We start from the raw sequence: 12,661 nt of genomic DNA, 5'->3' as shown, positions 1-12,661 counted from the left end.
ATTTGAAATGATATAGGTTTTAAATAGCTTTGTATTTTACTTTGTTGCCTGACCTATTTTAGTAAAATGTGTTTGATTTATCTGTATTTATTTTAGGTAACCATATCATTAAATCAGCATTGTCAAACGTTACGTAAACATTCAACTGTTGTTCAAGATCAGAAGCTTCACTTAGATAATCTGCCACCCATCAGTGACAACCTGGAAACACTCAAAATGCAACTTGAGCAGCTTGAAGTAACTATATCAGGCTTTTCAGTTAAATTCAGCCACTTAAACTCAGTAGATGAAAATGTAGTAAAATGTGTTTTTTCTTCTTTTAGGCATTTGATTCAAGGTTGGCTGCTTTTTCTGTAAGTCTCAAAAGGGATGTGCAACTGGCAGAGCAATTCTTAGTGTCTATGCCTGATGAGGTTCCAGGAACTCATCTCAAGGAGTTAAGTGACAATTTGATGAAAGCCTTTGTTGCAGTTTGTGAAATATCATCAGATCGAGCAAAGCAAATTGCATTTGCAGTGGATACGGAAATGGTAAGGAATGAATAAAATAGTGAAGCTGAATATAGGCAAATAAATGTATTTAGATAATATGTATCCACTAGGTTGCCCCTTAATGGTGGTATAGAGCACCATTTCACAAATCAGTCCTTAGTTCCCATTAGTAGTGTATGTTTTGTGGATATACACATGAAACTGGACAATTTAGATGCTAGAGGCGCTGGGGAAATTTTGGTGCCGCTATAGGCGCCTGTGTTAAGAGCCAGAAAAGCTGGCTACATACACTAATTTGGATGCTGGAGGTGCCTGGAAAAAATAGTGGAGGTGGAGTTAGCGTTCTGCTACATTTGCAGAGACGGGCACGAGTAAAATTGCCAATAGTGCACCAAGGTTTGCCTACACTGTAGCCGAAGTCCAAGCTTCTTAAATATTGTCTGCTGCTGCAGGGGTTGAGCGACTGTTTCAATCCGCACCATCAAAAAATGTTAAATTGGCTCTTTTATGAAATCATATTTAAAACATGATATCTCTGTCCATACAGGGACAGCCTGCTGTTTCAGACAAGTAGGCCATTTTCATGCTATGCAGCAAATATTACATGAGACAATCCACCCTGCTCCATTAAAAGCATCATATGACCATTCACGTCAAGACCATTCAGCCAGTAAGAGATCCAGCAGTCAAGTATCGGACCTGATGGAAAACTTTGTAGTACCAGTAGTGCATCAGCATTTGGCTGCATTGTAGCTTAACTCCAGGCTTTTTGATTATCTGTCTGACTTGGTCCGGTAATTAAGGGGTTTAGTGTTAGGAGTAAATGGGGGTGGTGAATGTTATGAGTAATCAGCCATAGTAGAATATCGACTGAATTACCAATATTTTACTATTGAGGATAGTAGTAGAATATTGGTAATTTTACTGATATTATAATCATATTCTGACACGCATTTTTCCTCACTCCTTTTTCATAATCATGAGATCATGAGAGGCCACAACAAATCAGGCCCATGTGTCTTCACAATATGGCCAGACCTGTTTTTGAGAGTTAGAGTTCAGAGATCATTATTTATCCATTGCTGGATATTATTATGTTATACTATTGCATACTACATTGATTGAGAGAATTGAAGGTTTAGGAAAAACTATTTTCTGTGCTAATGAATATTTTATTATATTGCTTTCTAGACTAAGTTAGCAGAAACTCATCAAGGTCTTCTTAATCGTCTGCAAGTGCTCTCGGATTGGGTAACAGCTAATAGAGAAACAATGGATTTTACACTGAATACAAATGATGTAAATGTGTTGAAGCAAACCTTGCAGTCTTTAAAGGTATAGTAATATATCATTGTCTCTTTTTTTCATGAGACTTGTAAACTTTCTTTGTGTACTATTACATTATGTCATGTCAAAATAGAGAAGGGCTATCTCTAAATGCTAGCCATACAGTTTGAATGTCCTACACTGTAATGTCATAGTATGTGGTATCATTTGATTCAATTCAATTAGAGGGTCTTTTTCAAACTATGAAAGCATTGCTATTCCTCCATTTCTATACTTTCAGCTTTTTCATTGTACATAAAAGGTATTCATCTCAGATGAATCCACCAAACTACCAGATTGTGGAATGTAAATAATCATTACAGATAATTCTTTATCTCCAATAGAAATCCAGCAATGGGGTTTTTAGGCAGAGTGTGTAAAACCTAACTTTTGATAATAATGCATTTTGCATAATGCAATTTGATAAACAATACATGATAGCACTAATTAGTACATTGCATACATGCAGACACTATACATGAACAGTCAGTGAAAATGTCCAAATAACACTCTATTCATATATATCAATGTGGTGTAGACGTTTGGTGAATTCTGCTCATCCCCTGCTGCTATGGCAGTGCTGGAGCCAGGCCACTCAGACCCAAATGCAGAGACAAAATGAGGGAAGTTCCGCACAAATGTTCGTTTCAAAAATCTGTCTTTATTTAACCCCGATTAAAAACCAACAGATAAGGTAAACTGGATTAAGTAAAGGTGGATTTATATTTTTGCAGTGGACATTTGTGTGGAACTTTCTTCATTTTTGTCAATATATATATACATATAACATATAAACCCCATAGCTTGATTTCTGTTGGACATTGAAAATTATGTACAGTGCAGAGTCTATACTTATAGGCCCTCCCTATCTTGTCGGTCATTCTATCATATGCATTTATATGCTATAAAGCCTGGTTGTGGCATGTGTGATATCAGTCTAGGACACAGGAAAGAGCGAACGTTTTGGTTTGAGGGTTGCAATAGGTTTTTAAATTTGATGGATCAAGATGAGAGGCTGGATCAAGAGCAGATGATTACAGCGTTTATGCGAACTAATATAAATTAAATGTAAACATCACAACATAAACAGGAAATGGAAGCAGTGGAATCCGCACTGTTGTCAGTCACACAGACACAGAACAATTATTCACTCCAGCAATTGTAGACAAATGTGTACTCCGATAACACCATGAACTACTGTCACATAAAACTGCATTAGAAAAACACAGAAAAGGGAAAAGCATACATCAGTGGCGTACCTAGGGCATTTGGCACCCGGTGCTGAGTATTAAAAGACCCCCCCCCTTAAAATGGGCGTGGCCACAACCAGCAAAAAAAATGGGCGTGGTCATGATCGGATGAGGGCGGAGCTAACTGTAATTTAAAGTATTAGCTAGTATAGTTGCCCCCAGTATAGCTAGTATATTTGCCCCCAGTATAGCTAGTATAGTTGCCCCCAGTATAGCTAGTATAGTTGCCCCAGTATAGATAGTATAGTTGCCCCCAGAGCTTCCCCAGTATAGATAGTATTATTGCCCCCAGTATAGCTAGTATAGTTGCCCCCAGTATAGCTAGTATAGTTGCCCCCAGTATAGCTAGTATAGTTGCCCCCAGCATAGTTGCCCCCAGTATAGCTAGTTTAGTTGCCCCCAGTATAGCTAGTACAGTTGCCCCCAGTATAGCTAGTATAGCTGCCCCCAGTATAGCTAGTATAGTTGCCCCCAGTATAGCTGCCCCAGTATAGTTAGTATAGTTGCCCCCAGTATAGCTAGTTTAGTTGCCCCCAGTATAGCTAGTATAGCTGCCCCCAGTATAGCTAGTATAGTTGCCCCCAGTAAAGCTAGTATAGTTGCCCCCAGTATAGCTAGTTTAGTTGCCCCCAGTATAGCTAGTACAGTTGCCCCCAGTAATAGCTAGTATAGCTGCCCCCAGTATAGCTAGTATAGCTGCCCCCAGTATAGCCAGTATAGTTGCCCCAGTATAGATAGTATAGTTGCCCCCAGTATAGCTAGTATAGCTGCCCCCAGTATAGCTAGTATAGCTGCCCCCAGTATGGCTAGTATAGTTGCCCCCAGTATAGATGCTCCAGGGGGAAGCAGCGCTAGAAGGAGGGGCAGTGGGGGCAGCGGTGGGGAGGGGGGACAGATGCCCCCCCCCCCTCCCTCACCTGGGTCCCCTCCTTCTGTCTCTCTTCTTGTGTCACAGCATTGGAGGCGCAGAAGAGGCACGTGACGGCGACGGAGCGCTCCAGCTGCTGGAACGCAGAAGTAAAGTGAGTAGTCTCTGCCCGCCCTGACTGTTCATTGCCCGCTGCCCCCGCTGTCATTTGGAGGGGAAGAGAGGCAGAAGGAGGGGACCCAGGTGAGGGAGGGGGGGATCTGTCCCCCCTCCCCGCCGCTATCCCTGTCACCCCTCCTTCCAGCGCTGCTCTTCCTCTCCTGCACTGCAACAATGAGGGGTCGTGGTGACACCCCCCTGGCTGTCTGTCACCCGGGGCGCCACGCCCCCCTGCACCCTATTGTAGGAACGCCATTGGCATACATACAACTAATTGCTACAACCTTGAAATAATAATCAAAAATATAAAATACAAGTGATGAAAAAAAATTGGTAAAAAGTTGAAGCAATAGTAATAATAACTAGATCATTACTTCACCCAGAACAGATATGTAAATCCTGCAAAAGACAGACAGGCTCTGCAACCTTGTGCAAATGATAACTCAAAATTAGCCTTTGTCACTTCTGCTCTCAGCAAGAGGAAAAAAAATCTGGGAAGATCACCCAGGACTGTTCACAGGATGGCCTGTTAACAAGCCCGATCTGGCTGGGACATGCAGGCTAGGGAGAACGCTAGAAAGGGCGAGTAGTGGGCGGAAATGGGCAGTGCTGCAGTGAGTAGCTCAAACCTGCTGAGAAGGGGAAGGAGTGGGCAACGGGTTGTTGATGGAGATGGATAGTGGTGCAGTGAGAGGCTTCAGTACGCAGGAAAGGGCGGGTTGCTGGTGGAGATGGGCAGAGCAGTACTCGACCCAGCAGGTCAGGGGAGGCACTAAGAGGAGCGGGGCTGAAGCGGTGGGCTGGATTGAAGTCCAAACGAGATGGGAAATTTTACAAAATAGCCCTTAATATCAATTGATGTTTCATGGATTGATTTACTGTACTTTATTGCACTCAACAATATAATTTGTGTAGGAATCAATATTTTCACTGTATCTGTAGTATTTAATGGCTGTGATTTTTCTCGAAGGATTTAAACATACAGATCTCAGAAGAAAAGGTAGAACTAGACACAGCAGCATTTGATGTCCAGTTCTTCATATCTGAGCATGCCCAGGACCTGTCTCCTAACCAAAGCAAACAGCTGCTCAGGCTTCTGAATGCAACACAGAACAGCTTCCAGGATGCTCAAAAGAAGCTCTCATCGCAAATGGATTCCTTAAAAAGTCATCTGCTAGTAGTTCAGGACTTGAATAAGCAGAAGGTTTGCTTCAGTGTGCATGTCCTGCAGAGATATGAATGCAGTTTACACTAATTGCCAGAGTGGGCTTGGAGTTAATACATTTTGAACTTGGTGCTAAATGTAGTCGTTAACAGCAGTAGAAAAACTATTTTGTGGTCTTTTATCTTGGTTAAGCTATGACACAGGTCATGTTATGTTCAAAATGTATTTGCAGGCTGTGGTAAGATTAAGCTATGGCTTTTATACACATAACTCGCATACATGATGCAATAAAGAGTTTAAACTCTAGTGCAGAGATTATTGTAAACATAAGCAGAGCAAAATGTTGGGGGTTGAAACAGGAAGTCAGAATCTATAGGTTGTAGTCTGTAGCCTTTTTTGTTGTATAGTTTAGATTATAATTCATGCCTTGCTTTCTGTGTACCAGATCAAAGCACAGATGAAGCTCTGAGGATGACAATTATTATTATTATTTTTGATTTATATAGCGCCAGCATCTTCCGTGGCGCTGTAGCTCTTAGTTTAGATTTAGTATCTAAAATTATTCAAAGTAGTTGTTCATGCTTGTGTAGCAAAAAAAGTACACAAGCTGCAGCATCATAAAAGCTGTCAGTGTAATATGAATGAGTATACTTACAGAACAGGAATGCTTGCCACATAAAAATAAATATTGGGGAAACATGTAAATGTGCATGTACAGGGGTATAGTTTTTATTGTGTGTGTGTGTGTGTGTGATTCATAGCATGAAGCTTTGGCAGACCTTTCTTAAGTGTACATCTTGCTTTATCTGTCATATTTCAACACTAACCTCTCTGTTTGATATGTCTTTTTGTGCATCATTATTAACACAGGTTCCAGGATGGAAAAAGACTGGATTGTCCACGCAAATGAATCATCTACTTTAACTTGTGCATGGTCAGGCTTTGGTCAAACCTTTCTCAACTTGATCTTCTATTGTTTTGATATTATTGTAATGTTTCTATCCTCAAAACTGCAGTCACCCTTTTCATACCATGATCCACTGCTATCATGTTTACAGCATACTGTGCTCTGTGGCTATGTAGTGCTTATGTATTGGATATGAGCACTTACAGTCCCTTTTGTTGTGTCTTCCCTCTAACAGGATGCTGAAGTGCAGCTGCAGGAACACAAGGGAAAGCTACAGGAGATATGTGACTTGCTCACACAGACAGAAAACAAACTGATTGGCCAACAAGACAAGTTAATTTTACGGGACAGTCCAGCTGATCTACAGCATTACCAGAGCGAATATGAGGTGCTTTACTCTATTTTCTAAGGAGATGGTCACTCTTGCTGCACATATATGGCTAGGATAAATCAGTAAGCAAGGTCCGGGGCTTTTAATCAGATACAGGATATTAACTTTTTTTTTACATGAATAAATAAAATAAGTAAATCAAGCTCATGCTTGCCATTTACATAGGGATACGATGGTTTCAGTTAGCACAATATAATTGAACTAATCATGAAGCCCTTTAGAAAAACGGGTGCTAGAAAATATTCCTTTCCTGCGTGCGCACCCACAGCAGCACCCCCTGCGACTGTCGTTGTGTCCCCCCGTGGGCGCCTCCACCCTTGACCACACGTGATGAACCTGACATCAATGCAGGGACACAGGCGGGTGCTGCGATAGGGGTTTTAGTATGTATGCTTATAAAAGAACTGAAGAAAAAAGGCTGCTTATACAGTAATGTTTTATGATTATTTCAAAGCTTGACCTGTTAAGTCGTATTTTCATTTCTAACATCTTAAAATGATGGATTTTTTTTTACCACACATAAACTTGAATTTTAGGTCTGCACTAGGGATTTTTATTTTCTATTGGGGCTTAATGAGCTGCTACAGTAATGCATTGTGTATTAGGAACCTTTTCTAAAATAAAATTACCAAAATGTTTTATATAAAAATAGGGAAAAAAAACGTATTTAAACTCACTCTTACTCTTTGTGATAATGATCACCTTCACTGTAGCCAGAATTGGCAAGCCCTGGTATGTACATCTTTACATTTTCCATCAGGGCTTCCCATTGGTCCATTGATCTGATCCAATTAAATTCTAAACCAACGCCAAGTAGTAGCACAAATAAAAAAAAACAAATAAAGAAACAACATTGTAATGATGCAATGTTAAAACAGATTTATTTAACTGGATAAATGTTGATCATGCACTTGAATCAGAATCATGAGTGAAAACGAGCCATGCTCTTTGTTGCTTTACTGGATAGTTTATTTTTTGTATTGTTAAAGAATTTGTAGTGTATCCCTTAGTGTTGCGGTATATCAGCTCTTTTTATTATTCTATTAATTCATTTTTTATACATTCATTCATTTGTGCTGCCTTATAGGAGCTGCAGAAGGATATGCAGGCTGGCGCCAGTGAACTGGCAGAGATTGTGAAGAACACAGAAAAATTCCTCCATGATCATGGAGATAAGCTTTCCCCTGAAGAAAAAGCCATAGTTGAGAAGAAGCTGAAGGAAGCCAAAGCTAAGTTTGAACTTATCCAGAAGAAAGCAGAAGAGTCCAAGAAGGAATTGGATAAAGCAGTTACAACAGCCATTAAAAAAGAAACGGAAAAGGTAATTTGCATTTGTCACTTTTACCTTCCTCTTGCTCACACCTAACACTAACCTTCCCCCTACCCCCTAGATACACCTAAGTCTAATACTGTCATTGCCATTGCCTTTAATGTGAACAGTAATTACTGGTATAATGTTGTGCCCAAATTAAACAGCCTGAACCTATGAAAATCTGTAACCAGTAAATTTGCATTGAAAATATAGCCTTGCCCAAAATGTACTTGCACTATTCTTATCTGCTTTGCTTTTATACTAGTGGGATCCAAATTGGCACAATTGCAAATGTTTAACCTTATTTTTAGTCATTTTTGTTGGCGGGATGCTGAAATATTTTACATAAATATATAAAGAAAAGGGAGAAATAATCTTGGTGCATTTGCATGAATGGAACTTAACCACTTGCCGACCGCGCACTCATAACGCGCATCGCCAAAGTGGCAGCTGCAGGACCAGTGACGCAGAACTGGCTTCAGGCTAATTAATCAGGAAGCAGCTACTCGCGTGAGCGGCTGCTTCCTGTCAATTCACGGCGGGGGGCTCCGTGAATAGCCTGCGGGCCGCCGATCGCGGCTCGCAGGCTAAGTGTAAACACAAGCGGAAATAATCTGCTTTGTTTACATTTGTACAACGCTGCTAACAGTAGCAGCGTTGTACCAGATCAGCGATCCCCGGCCGATCAGCGGTCGGGGATCGCTGTCACATGACAGGCAGGAACCTGTTAGAGGCTGCACAGGACAGATCTGTTCCTGTGCAGCCTCGGATCTCCGGGGAAGGGAGGGAGGAGAGGGAGGGGGGGAATTTCACCGCGGAGGGGGGCTTTGAGGTGCCCCCCCCCCGCAACACCCAGGCAGGCAGGAGCGATCAGACCCCCCCAGCACATCATCCCCCTAGTGGGGAAAAAAGGACGGCGATCTGGTCGCTCTGCCTGGTGTTTGATCTGTGCTGGGGGCTGCACAGCCCACCCAGCACAGATCAGCTAAAACAGCGCTGGTCCTTAAGGGGGGGTAAAGGCTGGGTCATCAAGTGGTTAATTTGTATGGTGATGAAATATCTGTTTTGTATGACAAAGACAGAGCTTGATGTTCTTGGATCTCATTGAACTATATGGTAATATTTTCCTATAGACCGCTGCTGTAGAACAACTGGAGGAAAGTAGAAATAAGATAGAAAGCTTGCTAGACTGGCTGTCACACATGGATGAAGAAGGAGATAATGGAAACACAGTGAGGAAACCCACAATCCAACAAAATGGAACACACCAAAAAGACAGCGAACTACAGTCTATACTGGATGGTGTAGAAGAGGTTAATGGTAATGTAATAGAGCGTGATGGGAAAGAAAATATAGTGAAATTAAAGGAACTATCTGATGAAGAAGACCTGCATAGTCAATATGAAAAAGTGAAGGTACCTGATTTTTAGAATATTATTTTATGAGCAAAAGCTGATAACTTTCTTCGTGGTGTTTTGCATCCAGTGAACAGTAACTGTAATGTTTTGCGAACACCTTGCAATCTGATTGGCCTGAAATTTGACTTTGAGTTGGATGAATGTTGTGAGTTGAATATAGTTACGATGGATACAAGGGGGGGGGGGGGGGGGGTTGCGTCAGAGTAGTTGCAGTACATGTGCAAAGGGAGTGAACGTTGTCTTGAAAGATCTGGAAGGATACATGGGGGTTAGTCACCTGTGCTGAGGAACTTGGCTTTGTTCTTATGTATGTGCATCAGTTACTGCAAAAATAACAGAATAACAATTGTTTTCCTTTTAATCATTTTCTGAGATTACTGTTATTGTTTATGGATATTTTGTTCTGCGTGTTCTAATATATATGTATTTATACATGTTTATGGTCAATTCTTAGGCCCAACATGCAAAGATTGTGTCTCAGCATCAGGCTGTTATATTAGCCACACAGTCAGCACAAGCTTTGCTTGACAAACAAGGCAGCCATCTCTCTCCAGAAGAGAAAGAAAAGCTTCAGCATGAGATAGAAGCATTAAAAGCCCAGTATGAGTCGGCTTTGAGTGATTCTGAGAGAAAAATGAAAGTTATCCAAACAGTCCAGGAAGAATTAGAAAAGTTCACAAAAGACTATAATGAATTTGAGCACTGGCTTCAGGACTCAAAGCAGGATGTAGAGCATCTGGAAGAAGGAGTTGAGGACTTTGCTGGTATCATGGACAAGCTACAGAGGCAAAAATGCTTTTCAGAAGATGTGATCTCTCACAAGGGTGACCTGCGATACATCACTATATCTGGGCAGAGAGTACTGGATGCTGCAAAGTCTTGTAGCAGGGATGATGAAGAGGACAATAACAACAGCACCTTGGAAACATGCAAGATGGTTCAAAGCAAGCTTGACCTGGCTTCAGAAAACTTCAAGTCCTTACATAGTAAAGTAAGTGTACTTTTCCTTCATTATTTAGAATTTTAGCCTAAGGAAAAAAGGAAAATCAGGCCCGACTAAAAGGCAACATGATTGATGCCACTGCCTTAGACAGTCATGTCTTGAGAAGGTCCTATTGCCCTTGTCAGAACGTCCGTCGTCCATCATCTCTGAGTACCTCTGCAGAGTTTGGTATGGGAGAAGGCTGGAATAGAATAACTGAATGTGCCCCTTCTTGTGAGGCCTCTACATCAGATAGATTTTCATGTGAGCTCCATGTCAGATTGTGTGACTGGTTGTTATGACCAGCATGAAATGCAGGAAACTCCAAGGGGTAAAAACAGCTGCAGAGGATTCAATCAAACATAAACATGGTAATCAAGCACGCTTCTGGGCAACTCCACATCTAGTGGTTGTCACGTCCTTTTGTACATTCCTCATCATGTTATCCCTATTGAACTTGGCTAAAGGATCCCATTAGCATACAGTTTGATCATAGAGGAGGGTAGGACTGCAGAAGATTTTGGATATGTAAAGAGGACGTATAAGGGATTGCTCATTGAAACTGAGCACATGATGGGCTGCATTTTGAACAAGGGCACATGTAGCTTGTAAAAAACACAAACAAGAAGAAACCAAGAGCCTGATATAGTGCAGTAAGTTAATGTATCGGGAGATACAGGGTATATCAAAATGGAGTAATACTCACAAACCAGAGTTACTGCAAAGGCAACCACTGTGAAGGCAGGTGGGCAGAATAAAGCCGACCCCAATCATATTAAGACGTCACTGTCTTTAGGAAAGAAAGGGGTAACACCCCTCCACCAAGAGTGGACAGACCGCAAAGCTGATGTTAAAGAGGAACTTCAGCCTAAACAAACATACTGTCATGAAGTTACATTAGTTATGTTAATTAAAATAGATAGTTAATATAATCTCTTACCCACCTTGTTTTAAAAAAACAGGCAAATGTTTGATTTCATGAGGGCAGCCATCTTTTTGTTTGAAAGGAGGTGACAGGGAGCATGAGACACAGTTCCAACTATCCTGTGTGCTGATCACTAGCCCCCCCCCCCCCCGTTTCTAGGCAACGTGAATAATAACATACGAAATTCCATCATGCTTTGCACAGCATCATGGGAAAAAAGCCCGGGAAGTTTTCTTTGATGGGTGGAGCTTAGCTAAAAATGCAGCTTTGGTAAGAAAAACAAAGTTCTGATGCTGTGAAACTGTTAAAGAAACACAAAGCCTTTTCAGTTCTGCTGAGTAGATTTTTAGTCTGGAGGTTCATTTCAAACTGGTTAAGAAGTAGGTAGTGGTGGACTTGCTTCCTGTTTGATGACCCACATTGTCAGTTTTTAAAAAGGAATTTTTGTTGAGTACATATAAAACTCCAAAACTGTGATGCGTTTCGCAGAATGCAGCCTGCTTCCTCAGCCAAATGTAATAGCATCTGCAAAAAGCATCTGTGGGCACTTGATTCAAGCACTTGTGGATCCTTTTGCAGTTACTCCTACATTTGCCTGAGGAAGCAGATTGCATGTTGTGAAATGCATTGCAGTTTTAGAGTTTAAAGAGAACCTGTACTGAGTAAAATTATTTAAAATAAACATATGAGGTAACTTCAAATGAACATTACATAGTTACCTTGCCATCAGTTCCTCTCAGAAGCTCACCATTTTCTTCTTACAGTGATCCCTTCCAGTTCTGACAACATTTTGTCAGAACTGAAATATATCAGTTGCTGTCAGTTATATATCAGTTGCTGTCAGTTACAGCTGAGAGGAGAACTGATGTGTCCATGTTTCCCTATGGCTCAAGTGGGCAATATTACAGTTTAACTGTGTGCTGACCATGAAGCTGTTATGGGATAATGGCCATTTTCAAAATGGAGGCCGGAGAATTCCATTGATCACAGTGGACAAACAGGACACAGTAGAGGAGAAAGAGATTGAGGAGTAGACTACACAGCAGGTAAGTATGACTTGTGTATGGTTATTTTGACTTTTAATTTTCAGTACAGGTTTTCTTTAAGAAATACTCAATATAAGTTCCTTTTTGAAAACTGACAGTTTGGGTCATCTAATAAGAGAGAAGTGCATCACTATCTCATTTTCTTACCAGTTTTAAATACATTTTATCCTTTATTGATGCCTCTGATACATACCAAGGGCACAGGTAGGCCTGACATTTTAATGTGAGCATAGGTGAAATAAACTAGAATTCTAATGTAAGCACGTGTATAGGGCTGAAAATTTACTAGAGGAACTTGTAAGCTGCAGTATGTTTTCTGAGGATACATGTAATGAACTTTTCTTTTACATGTAAGGGTCTTGACTGCAGCACATGTTGTGAGCTACCCTTTTACTGGCATCAAATGAAATAAGCTTTCCTT

General features: G+C 40.9%; 1 protein-coding gene across 19 annotated transcripts in view; it reads left to right on the top strand.

The window, feature by feature from the left end:
- DST (dystonin) overlaps positions 1-12,661 on the top strand; it is a 748,258-nt gene that overhangs the window by 498,441 nt on the left and 237,156 nt on the right. For 18 of the 19 annotated variants that reach the window (XM_068281417.1, XM_068281405.1, XM_068281402.1 and 15 more), the window contains 4 exons: positions 6,402-6,554; positions 7,645-7,878; positions 9,003-9,284; positions 9,742-10,278. In XM_068281417.1, the coding sequence (XP_068137518.1) occupies positions 6,402-6,554; positions 7,645-7,878; positions 9,003-9,284; positions 9,742-10,278 (1,206 nt within the window). Of the gene's footprint in view, positions 1-96; positions 238-323; positions 531-1,682; positions 1,827-5,064; positions 5,299-6,401; positions 6,555-7,644; positions 7,879-9,002; positions 9,285-9,741; positions 10,279-12,661 lie in introns of all 19 variants that reach the window. The other variant, XM_068281416.1, reaches the window with a different exon arrangement.

The sequence above is a fragment of the Hyperolius riggenbachi genome, chromosome 4 (genome assembly GCF_040937935.1).
Source record: "Hyperolius riggenbachi isolate aHypRig1 chromosome 4, aHypRig1.pri, whole genome shotgun sequence".
Taxonomy (NCBI): domain Eukaryota; kingdom Metazoa; phylum Chordata; class Amphibia; order Anura; family Hyperoliidae; genus Hyperolius; species Hyperolius riggenbachi.
The sequence above is the reverse complement of the archived record's forward strand: the minus strand, read 5'-3'. Positions and strand labels throughout refer to the sequence as shown.